Here is an 18521-nt window from a genome sequence, read left to right on the forward strand (position 1 = left end):
TGTTGCGTGTGGTGATTAGCATCAATAAAAGGTTTTGAAAAACAGACACCTGTTTCATTAAATTTAATTCACTCTCCACTCCGCTAAATCTTTCTCACCCTTCGGGAAATTCAACTTCATAAGCCAATAGTAATTGAAATACATTTGAACTCTCATATAATTTACACTTCAGGTTTGTGCATTTGCCGTCTACTTATCTTCACAGATACGATGCTCACATTTATACTATCCTTTGGCACTCGTATCACATACAATATTTTTGGTGACGGAGGATGCATTACATAGTTGAAGTGTCAACTTATTTACTTGAAAGTCTACTTTTCCTCTAGTAATCATATCGAAAGGAAACTCCGAAAACATGTCAGCAGGGAGATTTCTTCACAACATGGATGTTGATTTCATGCCCATCAAAATTTCCTGTGTCCACTATGAATAAACAAACAGTCCAGCTAAAGTGGTGTTACTTTTGGAGTATTACAGTCTATTGATAAGTCCTGGGCTTTACATATGGCTCTTTTATGAGAGTTTCTTCGCTATTTGACAGGTCTATTGCAGTGCTAACATCAGGTGGTTTTACTAAGGCGGCTCACTCCTTTCACAATCCTTGCCCAACTTGGAACGAATTAAATAGGCAAGACGAGCGTTTTCCTGGCCACTATGACCATCGAGACTCCAATAGTAGCGCCTTGTATCATTTATGGTCTCTTGCTGCTCAGGTGTTAATTGTAGGTCTTCAGTATTGGTCTCTGCATTAACTATTTGTCTGCGCTGCGGTGAATCAGATCTTGACCGGTTTCCATAGTTCCGGCGGTAATAGTTTCCTCTTCTGGGAGGAGTCCAGCATCTGGTCCTGCCTGAGCGCTCATCTGTTGGCATCGGACGGTTTTGCTGATCTAGGCGATGAGGTTCCGGATACGGATGATATTGTCTCTGAACCTGCCGATTAGGCCATGCATTCTGCTTAATCGTGCGCACCTGCGACGAAATGGTATTCTGCGGATGACGAGAATTAGCATCTTCATCACGTCGTCGCTCACAACCTGCGTTATCATACTGTCTGAAGCCAATAGGTTATTCGCACAACTTGTAGCTTTTCATGAAAGCAGTGAGATCACGAATGTTTCTGGGTGCATTCGCAAGGCACAGATGACGTACACGGAAGGGCAATAGTTTGATAATTAGCGTAACAACTTCCGGTTCTCGCAGAGTGTCCGATAGATTTTTAAAACCCGCGTATATGCTCCAGGCATAACTTTCCATGTTCTTTAAAATTTCTGCCGCGAGTACCGCCGTCTTCGCAAAGCTGCCAGTTGCCTTCGCTTGGCCTCAATAGAAGCAAATTGTGCCTTAAACTGATCACAAAAATCCTCATAGTCAAGAAACTGGTCACAATTAGCCGAGAGCCAGTGCTCTGCAGTGCCAATAAAAATTCTCGACAACAAGTCCAATCGACACTCATCTGGCACTTGTATCAGATCGAAACTTAGGTTGAACTCGCGGAGGTATTTCTCGGCAGAATGGGTTTCTATGTTTCCATCAAACTTCGGCAACTGGTTGATGTCTGTCATACGGGAAACTCGAAAAACACAATCTTGGCACAGGACACTGTCTTTGTCAGAAGGATCTTCGTATCTCAGTCCACGCCGCTGATCGTTTCTTGCTTGTTTGGTGGGAAGAGACATGGGTACCTGTACATGAGTTAACTGTCTATCGTTACCCATATTGCGAAGTCTTATCAGCTGTTTGGGCACCGGGAACTGACTTATGGGTTAAGTCACGCTCGTTTGTCACTGGAAGTTCTAGTGAACCTAAACCTGTATCATGGAAAGCCGTGTCTGCACGTAGCGATAAGTTTGTCACTCGTTCTCCAAGTTCTTTTATTGAGTCCATTAGAGTCGAGCGTGTTTCGGTCACCGTACTCTGCACATGTGTTCGAAGTCCAAAAATTTCACTTGACAGTCGACCACTGAGTCCCATCACTTCTTCCTGTACTGCAACAACTTCAGTCTCTAAAACAGTCTTTTTACAAACGAGTTCTTGTTGTGCCGACTCCACCTGAGTTATCCTCTCTTCAGTTAACTGAATCCGTGCAGGAATGGAACTAAGTTGCTGCACCATTTCGGATAACTGGCCCGTAAGCTGTTCATGGCATCTCTTCTCCTCCTCCTTTTCCTCCTTCAATCTCTCTTCGTGCTCTCGGTCTTTCTCTGAGAAAGCGGCAATCAGCTGTTCATATCTCTTTCTCTCTTCCTCTTTTTCAACTTTCAATTTCTCCTTCTCTCTTCCTCTTTTTCAGCTTTCAATTTCTCCTCGCATTCTCAGTCTTTCTCTGAGAAAGTGGCAATCAGCTGTTCATATCTCTTTCTCTCTTCCTCTTTTTCAACTTTCAATTTCTCCTCGCGCTCTCAGTGTTTTTCTGTGAACGCTGCGATCAGCTGTTCATGTTGCTCACGCTTCTTTTCCGCTAGGGAGGCCACCAAAACATTGACCCACTCAGGCATCACTGTTGCTGGAGACAAAACAGTAGCCGTCGGATTTGGCTGGTCGCACTTCGAAGCATTTCTGGCATCGAAACTCCTGATCACCTCCATCCACAACAGTCTCTGTCATTGGACAGCACTCCGGGTGATAAAGAAGCCGACACTCCAAACATTGGTAACCTGAAATGTCGCTCCACGGCTGGCTGCAGCACGCTGCTGATGTCTTGGAGAGTTCGGTGCGAACTTTGCTTCTAAGTATCCGACGATCACCACGATCCATCTTTTGGAAATGGCAATGGGTTGGGTGGACAAAACACTAAGGGAGCATTGGACAACACTTCACTGGGAAGGGGGAAGTCTTCTTTCTTCGTGCCCCTTAGTTGCGGCGCCACAAAATGCAATGCCCCACGTTGCACCGCCACAAAAACAATGCAACGTGCCACCACTCGTAACTCCAGGGTATGGAGATCCGAATTGGCAACACACCGCTCCTTGCTCCGGCTGGCCAGTTGGGAGCACCAGTTCTCACCCAGGGATCGGGATTAAGATGATCCACCCTTCCTCCAGGAAGGAAACTACCGAATTGCTACGCGTGACAGTAAAAAAAATTCCAAATACTTTATAATTAAAATGCCCAAAATCTTTAATCACGAATTGCGTGCGTACATACTGATTCGCACAAGTTAAAAGTTATAATTTGTTGGGTCATGCACGCTCGCAGGCAGTGATAAGCAATTTTTTTAACACGAGAGTCCGCACACCGCCTTCACAGTTAATAGCAAGACCTCAACTGCTACCTCAAGCGCGAGGTGCAGCATAACAGATTATTCTAACTTACAATACATACTCATAAAATAAAATAACACAAGAAAAACTGATAATTTATATAACATATCAATGTTAATTAGCGATAGTAAGCTAAAGTTCAGGTTGGCAACAATTAAAAATGCCAACGTGGAAGTTTTTACATCGCCAAGAACACGAAGCATGGTTCCCCCCACTCCTAACATAAACAGCCAATAGGAAAACGATATTTTATTGAAAACGAGGGAGAAATACTTTGCTATAATATTACAATATTAAACTATATAGAAATAACTAAACTGATTTTATCAAATAAATCATATTTGCCCTTGTACATAAAAAAATGATTAAATAAAGATTTAGTTTATAACAAAGACAAATTACTTCAATCTTGTACATTGTTGAACAAAAATCAATATTAAGAAGAGATGTACTTGTGCTTGAACAACAATGATAATTATTAGCCTATAAATTCTGAATAAATGTTGCAAAAATACGTGAATAATATTATAACATAAGATAAAACATAAATATATACATGAATTATAAAAACAACGAAGTATAAATAAATTAATCCAAGTTCTTAACTTGAAAGTATACGAATAAGATAAATGCCAATATACAACTTAAATCTGCCTAACATGGCGGTCGTTACACCGTGAATTGTCTGCACCATCGTCTGACTCACGACGTCCGGTCTGCACACCTCACAGGATTGCTTGTGGCTCTGTGCCAAATTCTGAGCGTACAATGTAGGGTATATCGCAGTTGGTGGGAGACTGTATGAGATCTGCAATCTTTAACCTAGAACTGTCCTAAAACGGCTGCATTGCAACTGTACCAGATTACAGCTACATGCCACTTCTTCTTGCCTGCATGTGTGTGTGTCTATCTCTGACCACTAGTGCTGCATATAGGCACCATTGGAGCTTTTTTCAGGATGCCCCTCGTATATGAACCCTCAGAAGCTTTATTATTAGTGTGTTCCTGTTTTAATGTGTGGTTAGCTAAATACTGTACTGAAGCAGAAATCCCATTGATAATGTAAGGAAATATGACACCTTCTTTTGTACAATTCAGTTGTTTCACTTATATGCAAGAGTTAAGTTGTTTGCTTTACAGAGAAGAGGGAAGTAGCTTTATGCATCGAAAAATGAGTCCGCACTCATGGTTCTTGAAAGCAGAGGGTTCCAAACCTCAGTGGAAATATCAACATATAATACCAAGAATGTATAAGGAGACTGATAAATTACAAATTACATTTCTTAATCTATCACTCTTATCTCATTTAGTTGTAGTTTTAAAAATAATCAAGTATTTTATTTTAAACTTACTGCATATGACAAAATTCTGTAATCCTTCCCTAGCTTGTGGATTGTAATAATTTTCCAAATTCACTATTTTGCAGTTTGAATTCAATTCATAGAGAATAGAGAAATTAAGTCATTTTCATAGAAGATAATATTGGTACTTAACAAAACCATATGTTGATCTGTTTGAGTTTATTATTTCCATTTGCAAAAACATCGATTTAGTTTAGTTTGTAATTGTCAGGGAAAAATGTAAATTTTACCCTGGAAAACCTGGAAAAGTCAGGGTATTTGATTTCTGCTTGTTTGTAGCCACCCTGTTATATGACTTGGTTCCCGTGATTGCGGCATTATGTGGATGTTTTTTTATCATTGTGTGCAAGGATATATTCTGTACTGAAATTGGATGTAATCTGTACATTATCCTGATATTTTTCACATGTACTTTGGATACAAAAAGAACACCATATTGAAGGCCTCTTCTACACATACGATAAGAAGCAATCCTCTCTCTTTTTCACTCTTTCTTTCAAACACACACACAAACACACATACGTGCAGGCATGGACTCACACAAATTCACATTCCTCACTACCAGGAACAAGCACACTGCAACTATCCCCTCAATACAAAAATGTGTGATAAGTGAGACGAAGTCTTGTAACTCCAGGAACTTTCTCCTGGCCTTGTGCACATGCATGACTCGTTTTGTCAAACAATAGCCTATGTACAATGCAATTGCTTCGTGCCATGTTGTGAATTGATACTGGATCCAAGACTTTGAGTCTTAACATAACTAAATTGAGACTAGACACTATCAAAGGATCTTTCCACTGGTATCAAAACATTAGCATTAATTTGTGAATGCATGTGGACATCAGTGCGAGCCTCAGCTACTAAACGAGTCACAGTTGGCAAATACTGAAATCTCCTTCAGATATAAGGGGTGTGAATATGGGGAAACCCAAATAAACAGTACCAGACCAAGGTGTGAAGGCTATCAGGGCGTCCAGCAAATACCACAGATACCCGATACCCATCAACACCACCATAAATGTGTTTGCCCTACTGCCTTGTGGACCTGGAGGGACCCAGAAAGGCTAAGAGAGTTGGATCCCTAACCGAAAACAAGGGTGTACCTGGGAACCCACAGGTGGCAGCCCCACCACCCAGGCATAGGTTGTGATAAGCTCGATTATCCGAAAACGAAAAAAAATCGCAAAAGAAAGAAGCAAGCCAGACTGGTAATTGGAGACGACACAGGCTACGAGTAACAACATTGAATATGGGAACTCTGACAGGAAGGACTGAAGAATTGTGTGTCAAATGGAGAGAAGAGGGATCAAGATCTTTGGAATGAGTGAAACGAAATTGAAAGGAAGAGGAGAAATGAAATTGAGGAATGACTATAAACTGTACTGGGCAGTGACTGAAGAGGCAGCCAAAGTGTGGTTTGATTTGTTGGGAGAAGTGGAATAAGTGAGAAAGTAGAAAGTGTAAATTACAGAATTATAAAACTAAAAATGTATGTAAGAGGGAAAGTAATAGAAATAATTCAAGTGTATGCCCCATAAACCGGATGTACAAGGGAAGATAAAGAAGAATGTGAAGAAGACTTGGAAGAACATGCAGGAAAGTAATGGCAAATTGTAATGGGTGATTTTAATGCACAAGTGGGAAGAGACAGGAAAGGGTATAGGGAAATACTTGGATCAGATGGATAAGGACAGAGGAATAAGGAGAGAACGAGGCTACTGGACTTTTGTAAGAGAAATGGACTGTTAGTAGGTAATAGCTGGTTTAAGATGAAATATAACAGTCATAAAATTACAAGATACATTTGGAATAATGAGCAAAAGTCCGTAATATAATATATATTGGTAAACAAGGAAGTAATGAAGGTAATGAACAACATTAAAGTAATACCCAGTGAGAACTAAAACAGTGAGCACAGGCTACTAGTAGGAGATGTGAGGAGATGGAAAGTAAAAGATAGAAGGAGAAGGAAGGAACGAGAGAGAAGAATAAGAGTGTGGAAATTGAAGGATAAGATGAATAAAGAGAAATATCAAGAAATATTGGGAACAATAGTGCCAAGAAATGAACCTCAAGGAGTAGAGACAGAATGGACAAGATTTAAAACAGAATTAGAGTGCGCGTCAAATCTCCTGCATATGGTGATAGCCAATAGCAGCGCACTGCTGCAGTGCCATGTCGAGATCTCACACGGAAAAGAGACACCATGGTTGAGTGAAATGCATTGTCACGGAGAGCACAGAACATTAGATACGAAGGAATTTTAGCCTTGACGTAAGAATGCCATTTCTCTCCATCAGAAATATACTCCCGTCGTTGGTTTCCCTGTACTTGAAGACTAATTGTTTCAATATTCTCAAGGTGGAAGTTGTTGAGCCTTTGTAAGATATTTTGTCCCGTAAAGATTACGTTATATTTTTGGCAGTAGGAAATTCGCCACGATCATAAAATTCAAAGATGGTCCTATGAACTACGTATTTTTCAAAGTCATCTAAGTTTGTCGTTCTTTTCGGTACGTTAATGTGCTTTCTAGATGATTGAAACATTGGAGCAGGCCCCGATCCACATTGTTTAGCCCCCAAACATATCCGAGAAACGGTAGCTTGATTCACACCACACGCTTGATCTGTTAGAGCCTGGTACTTATTAAAGTCAATTTTATTGCCCTCTTCTTCACTCGAACATTTTTTAAAAAATTGTACACCTGAAAAATCACGTCGTGCCTGGCTTTGTACAACACTGTATTTTTTTTATCTTCTCTCGCTACCGCTACCACTTGGTTTAGTCAACGACATGCTGCACACACTCACTAAACACACGGAAAAAAGGAATACTGACGGTATCTTCTTCGTCAGCTTCTTCTACCATCACTGGGAACAAACGTGCCTTGCTCCCTTCGCTAATCGGAAAGTTTCGGAATGGAAGAGGAACGAAGGGAGAGCAAAAGCGATACAATGCAAATATGTTTATAATAACATTGCTTCTACAGAGGGAACGGTATAAGCTACAATCACGCTTGTTTTTCGTACATACTCGCAAATTCATTATCTTTCCGTCTGTTGAACTACTGACACTTGAAATAACCTATTTATATCCGAGCGCCAGGTACACGATTTAGTAGCGAGGTGAAACAGGTTCTGAACTAGGCAACGCCTCGCGTCCATGATTTGCTGGTTCTGTTCAGCTGTTCAAGGCCATATGTAGGAGATTTGACGCGCACTCTAGTAGAGGCATCCGAAGAGGTATGTGGAAGAGAAAGCAAGAAAAGAAAGAAGAAGGAAACACCATTGTGGAATGAAAGAACTAGAGAGAGAGAAAGAACAAAAATAATGCATTTAGATAATGTAAATCGCAAAATGCACAAAAAGAGTCCGGGTAATTCCATGTCAAATGAACCAGTGCATAAACCTTTGATGTCATGGATTTGGCTAAATTTTGGTATACATATTTCTTATCTGAAATATAGAAAAAAAAAATCATTGTTATTCTTCATGTTGCCGGTTTTGGGTTATTGAAATTTGAAAATAGACAAAATTCCCCCAAAACCACTCATGGCTGAAACTTGAAATACAATTTACAAGAAACCTGTTTCAACTACAGGGTTAGGCATGGTCTCATTCTAAAACTTATGAAGACGGCTTTCATTTGTTATACAAGATACTTAGTGTTTTGCGAAAATCATATTTTGAAAGTGTTTTCAAAATTTTATTTTGCAATTTGAAAGGAAAAACGAAATTTTCAAAAAATTTACACATATTGGTATGCCTCTACTGAAGGTTCAGTCAAAATTTCAAGGTGGTATCTTTCTGGTATCATGAGTGAGAGAGAGTTAAATCTCAAATCTGAGAGAAATATTCTCAGACTTTTTAAATCTAAATACCTGCTACTTAAGATTGGGTTTTCAAAATTTGTAGAATTAAGACCAAAGAGTTGCATAATAGCAGGAACCAGTGGTACCCACACTGTATGTGTTTCTACCACTCATCAAAATGTTAAACTAATGATAGCTGGATAATTTTAAAATAACTCTCCCAGGACATGAAAATCCTTTAAAAACATACCAAGATTGCCTTTCAAAAATAATGTGTAGGGTACCACAACAGAAGTATTTTCTAGATGAATGTGATTCTTGTCCCAGCATAATTGATTTCAAGGAAGCCTTGCTAACAAGTCTTGAGGAAGAGATGATTGAAAATATAACCTACAAGCAGTGGATATCAGTGGATTGCTGTTCTTTTGAGACAATTACTAAATCCACAGAGGATTTTTTTCAAGATTTTTCAAATCAGTTGATCAACCTCAAGAGAGACGATTTTATAGCCAAACAGCAATCAGTATATTCTTCTGAAAGGAAAAGTTCTCTAGTGCATGATGAAGCTGTGGTGACATGTGATTTTGCTGAGAATTACTCATTTATTTTTCACGATGAAGTACAAGGGTTCCACTGGAACAACTCAATGGCAACAGTTCATCCATTTGTGGTATGTTTTAAGGACAATGAAGATATTCTAGAACATAGGAGTTACGTCTTCATTTCAGACTGCTTGATTCCCAACACAGTGCTTGTCCGTGTTTTCCAAAGAAAGCTTTTAGGTTTCTTGCAAATTGATAGTCTGCTAAACTTACACAAAGTATATTACTTCTCTGATGGTTCAGCAGCACAATATAAGAACCGCAAAAACTTTGCAAATTTATGCCATCATCATAAGAGATTTCGATGGCATAGCATCTGAATGACATGTGTAAACAACAGCACATGGTAAGGGAGTGTGTGATGGTATTTGAGAGACAGTAAAGAGGCTGGCGGCCAAAGCTTGTCTTCAGAATCCTCTTACAAACCAAATCATGACACCACTCCAGCTATTTGAGTGGGGAAAGGAGAACATTCCATCAATAACTTTCTTTTATGTGACAAATGACGAATATTTGGATGAAGAGAGGCTTTTACAGACACGGTTTGATGAAGCTGTAGCTATAACAGGGACTCAGAAGATTCATGCATTCATACCAGTAAGTACAGAAAAAGTGGAGATTAAGTGTTTTCTGCATCTGAAGAAACTTCGGTACATTGTGTTAAAGTTAATGGAGATGTTGAAAATGTACCCTTTGAACACATCACAGGTTTTGTAGGATGTGCATATGATGCCAATTGGTGGGTGGGATGTTTACTTTCGAAAGATGATGTAGAACATGAAGTGCAGGTGTCTTCCTTGCATCCTTATGGTCCAGCACAGTCATTTAGTTATCCAAGGTGACCAGATGTTCTGAAAATCCAAAGACATGCAGTGCTTTGCAAAGTGGACCCTGTAACAGCCACCGGTAGAACATACCAGTTGAAGCAAGAGAAGATCATACATTTTATCAAAGAAGGACTTTCTTTATTTTTTTTTGTTCATTAGACATGGAAATACTCGTATGTGGAAGTGATGAATGAGGCAGGAACAGTGGTAATGGAAGAAAGTGGATGGAAGAATAGGCCAAAATGCTAGAAGATGATGTAAATGGGAACAAGAACAAAAGTAGTAAGGGTAGTAGTACAGAGTTCTATGGATTAGTGAGAGAATGAGAAGAGCTCTAAGTTAAGGGATGAAAGAGGAAAGGTTGTAGAAGAGGATGAAGAAATAAAGGAGAATGTGAAGAAACCATTTTGAGAAATTGATGGACGTTAGAAAAAGAAATGAACATGAAGAAGTGAAGGAAAAATTAAACAGGAAGGAGAAAGTGAATCTCGCAAGGAAATATTGGAGTGAGCTCTGAACAGAATGAATAGAGTGCCAATGGAAATGATACTAGGAGCAGTAGTGATTGGTGTGCATTGGCTGTACAGAGAGTTGGAAACAATGTGCCAAGAGAGAGAAGTGCCAAGATATTGGACAAAGGGACTAATAGTTTCCATATTCAAGAAGGGTGACAAAGGAATATATAAACTACAGAGGAATGACACTTATGTGCCACTCAGCAAAGGTGTATGAGAAAATATGATAGTAGAGAATAAGGGAAGTAACAGAACTGAGCATGAGAGAGGAACAGTATGGATTTAGAAGCGGCAGATCAACAGTAGATCTGAATATTCACCATAAGGCAAATGCAGGAAAGGCACATGTATAGAAAAAGGTAAAAAAAGAAAAAGGTAAAGTGTTCCCCTGTGCATAGCACCACGCCATGAAGGCGTATAGGGGGTGTGGGGGTAACGCCCCACACTTTCTTGATCCGGTCGTGAGTGAGGGTGATGTGATCAGCATCACGCCCCTGACCGCCTTTACCCCCCAGGGTTTCCCCCAGGTACCCATGTTATGTTATTCGACGCTGGGTTGGCGCCGGAGCCGCTTCCACCGTTAGAAAAGTTCCCGGATTTGAACCGGCCGGGGATCGAACCCGGGACCTTGAGCTTGGTAGTCAGACGCGTTACCGACTGAGCCACCGCGGCCAGAAATGATTTTATTATGGCATTCCTAAATATAGAAAAGGCATATGATAGCATGGACAGAACAAAGATTTGGAAGGCTCTAAGAGAGAGGAGTCGAGGAAGAGTCTGCAGAGCACATACAAGGCCAACCAGAGCTGTGTGAAGACTCCAGTGGGAAGATAGGAGTGGTTCAGTATAAGTTATGGACTAAAATACGGAAGTTTTTTTTTCCACACTGCTCTTCATAATTACAATGGATACAATTAACGAAGAAGTGGTGAAGATGATAGGAGAGAAAGAGATGAATGCCCTGTTGTTCGCTGATGACTTTGTAATATAGGGGAACACAGAAGAAGAAGTACAGAGACCGATTAATAGTTGGAATGAGGAAATCAGAAGAGCAGAAATGAATTTCAGTGCAGAATAGAGCGATGTGCTAATAACAAGAAACAGGGCCAGCAATGAACCAAGAATAAAGATGGAAGAGTTGAGGGTAGTGGAGAGCTTCAAATATCTGGGAAGCATAATTGAGAGAAGTGGAAGAATAGATGTGGAGGTAAACAGAAAATGTGGTGGTGGACTACATAAATCTTATTTGACCACTCTAAAAAAATTCGAAGTCCTGAGTTCGTAAATTTGGCAACATAGCATCCACAAATAGTATCCAACTTAGCAGTGAATTTCTTTCATTCTTTCACATTCCATGAAGTTAAAAACCCTAAACCAGTGATATAAAACATACTAATTAGACAAAACTCATAAATTGGAAATACGAATATTGATATTTTTTAAGAGTATTTGTTTCTGAAATTGAAAATAGGGAAATTTATGTCCAGTTGGAAACACTGATCTTGTTCTCCACCACCTGGAGAGAATTAATATCACATTTCAATGCAATGAAGCAAATATCTCTCGATTTTAGGCAAAATTACAGTAAAGAAAATTGCACAATACCGGACGATTCTACAAAGTGCGTCTTTTCCCTGATCTGTGGTGATAGTGTTTGGAACTCCGGCAAAATTTCAACTGAGATCAACTTGTTTTAGAGTTTCACGTTAGTAATCTCCTAGAGCAGTTGGTTAGACAGTCGTCTTGTTATGCTTTTTCATCAAGAACGAAATGTCGTAGGTTCAAGTCTGACCCACTCCTAAATTTTTTAATATTTTTTTTATTTACCGAGTACGAAGTGTTGTAATAGTGTAATATAAGATTATATTAAATCACTGTAAATATTTATGCGATGCATACCTCGGGAACGTTTCTACTGAACTTCTTGATTTTTGAGTGATTGGCAGTTATGTTCAAGTCGGCCACCATCCGAAAATACAGTTCCGCTTCGCGTATAGCAGAGTATAATTTCATTTAATATTGTGACTAATTTTACTTTAAAACCACAGATTAAAGATAATAAATAGTGTCTAGCAAAACAACCTCAAAGTAGGCTTCACACAAAGTATTTTAATCCACTGACAAACATTTCAGTCATGAATAATGTTATCCTTTTCCATTGAATGTATTTTCGATTCATGGTGAATTTGCTAAAAGGACCATGTCAAGAAATTTAAATATGTAACTTTTACTAGTAAATGCATTTAAAATACACAAATAAACAGGGGAGGAGAAAAAAATGAACCTCACAAATAAATAAAAATGCAACAAAAACTGTTAAAAATACTTACAAATAAACTAAAAGTCAAAAATGACCGAAAAATGAAAAAAATAAATGCAAAATAGAAAGTGTTTCCAGGCTCTAACTGAAGGGAAACTGACATGATATCAGATTTAGCATTGTTTTTAAGGGTCAGAAAAAAAGTTAATTTTTCATCAACTTCCGGACCCTAATTACTAATTATGATCATGAAAAAATTGGAGGGAAGGATTGATTGATTTTAGTTTTATTTTACTTCACGTTTTGTGCCTCTTGGCTAATTTGCGAAGATGGGGACGAGTGATGAAATTGATGAATGGACATTCACAAACAACCAAGCCCGAGCGGAATTTGAACCCAGGACCCTTGTTGGTGGGAAGGAAGGGGTTTACTTAATTTTTTCTTGCTGAGGGATCATATCGTCCCATATATCCACATTATAATAAAGGAAAAATCTAGTTTATATTTCGAAAATAACTTGCAGTTTTCCACCACGAAAATAGGTTTTTCATAGTTTGAAGTTCGTTATGATGCACTTGCAAGGTATCTCATTGTTTTAATTTCACACATATTATATATTTCATAGGTTGAATATCCCTTTCCTCTCTCTTTTTTTTAGTCTGGAAAAAAAGCTGAAGTTTCTTGGCAACCGGGGTCTGGTTCAAATGACTCCTTTTCGCTCTCCTGTTCCTACTTCAAACAAACAACAAAAGACTTCGTAACTAAACGATTGCTTGTTCAAAACACAGAATTTACACACAATTTACAAAATATGACAAAACACTAATAGAAATGTTCATCATTTTTCCCTTTCAGCTTTTCTCGATTTTTCCGAATTCGTTCCCTCATAAAAATTGCCATGAAGAAATTATAGGCATGACATTATGTGTGAATTGGCTTCTTCAACCTGGTAGCAAATTTTAACATGATCTACCTGGAGAAGATGTAGCATGCTTGATTCTCACGAGGGAGGTCGTAGGTTTGATTCTCCACCTAGGCAGGATTTTTTTCAGGAGTATTTCGTTGGGTGTAAAGTTTATTCACCATGCTAAGAAGTTAACATTGGTCTTTGTATTTCACAAGGTGAAAGGAAATAGTAAGAGGAAGTTGTTTCGATGATAGGAGGAAGTCACATGCCACGTGGAAATGCGCAGAATGAAGTTGCGTAGAGCTTAGTCTGTAATGGTGGTTTCGAATATTGCAAAGTTAGTGGGAAAAGTTTGTTAGATCTGATACTTGCACTTTCTGCTGAAATAAGACAAACATTTTAGATACAAAGCAGTGATGAATTAACGATCATTATGAGGTTTTGAATTTTTTGTTCGTCACTCACTAGTTTCTTATCTAATCGGCCTCTGTTGCAATAACCATTTACTTATGTTAATTGGCGATTTACTATTAGTTTTAGATGCATGGTAAAAATGGTGGTGAGGGGATTGACAACAGTCATTATAAAGGAATGGACATAAAATTACCAATCTTAGCAATTTGAACTCATTAAACTCTCTCCTTCATTACAGTAATGTACTACATCACTACTTAACATAACTGTATATCTTTTTTTTACTATATCAAAATAATCAATATTTTAGGTGTCGGTGAAGAATATAAACAATACATAACTTAAATAGCATTACATTTTGCATTCTGAATACATATACGTATGTGATTTGTGAATTAATCATGATGTATGTTCAACATATGAACAATAACTAAAGAAAGTTTTACCGTAAATCATGGAAATCTGCAACTTCTAAGGGAAAAAATGTGCAGAAGGGACGTCCCTCAAGTATGCACCGCATTCATTTTCTAAATATTCTAATATCAATGGTCTCTATTCAGCCAAAAAAAAAGAGGAGTGGAGAGGGTGGGATTTCAACCTGCAACCTTTCACGCTTGACGAAAAATAAGGATAGTAGCATCTAACCAACTGCTCTACATTAACTTGACGACGTAATGCCCTTAAAACATGTTGACCTTTATGAAGACTCCCACCTTCCTGTATTCCAAGCACATTTTCTCGACAAGTAGTGAAAAATATTTTTTTTGGGAACTGTTCAATATTATGCAAGGTATTGTAAATAAAATGTCGCATAAACTCCTCACAAATTTTCTTCTTTCTGCATAAACTCGATGGCGATTTCCTCCGCTTGGAGAAACTGTATTCAGTGTTTCAAACCCCTCTAATTTCAAGTTGAGCAAGCAGAATCGTAAAATTCCTCAAGGTTCTTTTTGCAATTTATTATTTCTGTTTGATTGTGTATTATAATAGCGGTTTATAGTTTCTAAGTTCATGGAAAGTGCAAAATTGAAAACCTCTGACCGCAGCATTTTTCATCTAGTGGAAGGACCAACTCAAAGTTGGCTACTCTCACCTGGAGCCGAAGTGCAATGTTGGTAAGTTTACGAATTTGGGACTTAGAATTCTTTCGGGGCAGTCAAATAAGATGTTGCGAAGAGTACCTATGAAATGCAAGAAGGTAATATATAACACATACTATGTGCCAATAATTACGTATGGAGCAGAGACTTGGATAGTGACAAAGAGAAAGAAATAAAAGATGCAGGCAGTGGGGATGAAGTTTTTAAGGAGTATATTGGGGAAGACTAGAAGGGATACAATAGGGAACAAGGAAATCCAACAAACAGTGGGTGTGGTGAAGCTTAAGAACAGGACTGATCAGGCACAGATTAGATGGTTCAGACACATGAAGAGGATGGATGCAGAAAGACTACCAGTAAGAGTTTATGCACAAAGAGTGGGAATAAGGCCAAGGGGAGACCAAGATGTTCTTGGAAAGAGCAGCTATTGGAGAGTGTTTGGAGAAGAGGGCAAGTTTGGAATACCGTGGTAAGAGAGGAGTGGTGGAAGACAAGTTAAAAATTGACCGGCTTGACTTCTAAGCCAACCCAGCCAGAGGCAAGAAACGACGAAGGATGTTGATGTGGACATAATACTGCATGTCCCATAAACATCCAGAATGGGAGATCCTCTGGATATATAGGGCAGGAAATTATCTTGATATCTGGGAGGATGTCCTATCCTGGATATCATAGTCGAGAGAAATCCTTTCTATGTCCAACATGCTACAAGTAATTTTGAATAATCTGGACATTGTGAATATCACTTGGAGATTTGTGCTAATGAGTCATAACTGATGGTGGTCGCATCTCATCAGATGTCTAATTATGACCCTTTGAAAAATTATTGTACTGTTATCTCACTGTAATGTGCATTTCTGGAAAATATTAATGCTGACTTCTGTCAGTTAATTAATCTATGCTGGCCTCCATGATGAAGTGATTAGCACATCACACTACAATGCCAAGAGTCCCGGGTTCGAATTCCAGTCTGGGCATGGGTGTTTGTGAGCATCCATTCATCAAGTTCATCATATCATCACTCATTATCATCTTTGTGATTAGCCAAAAGTGGCAGAATAGCGAAGTAAAATAAACAAAATCAATCAATGTTATTAATTTATAGAATTTTCTGTATGGTGTAAATCGATAATGTTAAGCATTGAAAAATATTTCAGTAGATGAGGCTGTATTATGCAGAAACACATGCGTAAATCTCCCTTAGAGTTTTCATTGTACAGTCAGTAAAATTTCGGTTGTGCAGCTATTGAATCACTCTATAAAATATTCAATAGAATTGAAGGTATTGTTAATATTACACAAATAGTATTTTTACTTTAAAATAATGTTTCATTCTTCATAATTTTAATCTTTTGAAATGTCAAATGATTGGGTTATAGCTAGTAATTGATAATTTCCATTGGGAAATTGGTATAAGAAACTTTAAACCGTATGAGGTAGTGGCATATACATTGATTATATGTGCTTTTCATTAACAATACGTGTACAATGATATAGATTCATAGCTTAGAGAGACTCATATTTCTACTCAAAACTTCAGACCCAAATCACTTAATAGGATTTCTTTCTTGCAGCTCGACACTAGGGCCAACATTCTGCTGTGCGACAAAGAATAATGGAACTACTGTAGAATCTACAAGGGTTCTAGAATCTACAAGGGAAGGAGAATCTACAAAATCTTCAAAGTCTGAAGGTTTTGCCATTAGGAATGATGGAAATAATTTGTTTAATGATAAATGTGAAATTGCGGTTGACGTGCAAAATCATACTCTAACAAGATCTTTTGAGTGCTCAATGTGCAAGGAATCATTTAAGGAGATAAAATGTCTGATGGAATATACAGGAGGTCATAGTTGTGAAAAGTCTTTCTTGTGTTCAACCTGTATCAAACCTCTAGCATTGAAACAAAGTTTTAGAAAGCCTTGGAGAACTCAAAGTGTTGCAAGCAAGGGAGATCTTCGAAACCATTCAAGAATTCATACTGGAGACAAGCCCTTTGTATGTTCAGTATGTAACAATTCATTTACACTGAAGTCGTATCTTAGGAAACATATAAGAATTCATACTGGAGAGAGGGCCTATGTGTGTTCAACGTGTAAGAAATCATTTGCACGGAAGGAATATCTTGATAAACATTTAATAATTCATTCCTCAGAGAGGCCTTATGTGTGTTCAACATGTAAGAAATCATTTGCACGGAAGGAATATCTTGAAAAACATTTAATAATTCATTCCAGAAAGAGCCCCTATTTGTGTTCAACATGTAACAAATTATTTGCACGGAAGGAAGGTCTAAGAAAACATTTAATAATCCATTCTGGAGAGAAGCCCTATGTGTGTTCAACGTGTAAGAAATCATTTGCACGGAAGGAACATCTTGATAAACATTTAATAATTCATTCCTCAGAGAGGCCTTATGTGTGTTCAACATGTAAGAAATCATTTGCACGGAAGGAATATCTTGAAAAACATTTAATAATTCATTCCAACATCCTTACGTGTGTTCAACATGCAACATGCAACAAATAATTTACACAGAAGGAATATCTTGAAAAGCATTTAATAATTCATTCCGGAGAGAGTCCTTATGTGTGTTCAACATGCAACAAATCATTTACACGGAAGGAATATCTTGAAAAACATTTAATAATTCTTACTGGAGTGAGGCCCTATTTGTGTTCAACATGTAATAATCATGTGCACGAAAGTCAAACCTTAAAAGACATTTTAGAATTCATACTGCAGAGAAGCCTTTGTGTGTTTAATATGTAACAAATCATTTATACAGAAGGAAGGTCTTGAAAATCATTCTGGAGAGAGGCCCTATGTGTGTTCAACATGTAACAAATCTTTTACATGCAAGGAAAGTCTTGAAAGACATTGAAGAGTTCATAGTGCAGAGAAGCCTCATGTTTGTTCAACATGTAACAAATCTTTTACACGGAAGGAATATCTTGAAAATCATTTAAAAATTCATACTGGAGAGAAGCCCTTTGTGTGTTCAACATGTAAGAAGTCATTTGCACAAAAGTCAAACCTTCAAAGACATTTTAGAATTCATACTGCAGGGAAGCTCTTTGTGTGTTTAACATGTAACAAATCATTTATACAGAAGGAAGGTCTTGAAAATAATTTAATGAATCATTCTGGAGAGGCCCTATATGTGTTCAACATGTAACAAATCTTTTACATGTAAGGAAAATTTTGAAAGACATTTAAGTGTTCATAGTGGAGAGAAGCCTCATGTTTGTTCAACATGTAACAAATCATTTACACAGAAGGAACATCTTGAAAATTATTTAATAATTCATACTGGAGAGAAGCTCTATGTGTGTTCAACATGCAAGAAATCATTTACACGAAACAAACATCTTGAAAGACACACAAGAATTGATACGGTAGAGAAGATCAATGTGTGTTCAACATGTAACAAACCTTTTACACAGAAGGAATAT

The 18521-nt window shown here is 38.0% G+C and overlaps 1 protein-coding gene across 2 annotated transcripts in view; it reads left to right on the forward strand.

The window, feature by feature from the left end:
• The window catches only part of LOC145982287 (uncharacterized), a 107771-nt gene extending 89554 nt beyond the window's left edge, over positions 1–18217 (forward strand). For both annotated transcript variants that reach the window (XM_083115859.1, XM_083115856.1), the window contains exon 3: positions 16641–18217. In XM_083115859.1, the coding sequence (XP_082971985.1) occupies positions 16641–17595 (955 nt within the window). In that variant the 3' untranslated portion in view covers positions 17596–18217. The remainder of the gene's footprint in view (positions 1–16640) is intronic.
• The last annotated feature ends 304 nt before the right edge of the window (positions 18218–18521 follow it).

The sequence above is a fragment of the Lepisma saccharinum genome, unplaced genomic scaffold, assembly GCF_977018435.1.
Source record: "Lepisma saccharinum unplaced genomic scaffold, izLepSacc3.1 HAP1_SCAFFOLD_50, whole genome shotgun sequence".
Lineage (NCBI taxonomy): Eukaryota > Metazoa > Arthropoda > Insecta > Zygentoma > Lepismatidae > Lepisma > Lepisma saccharinum.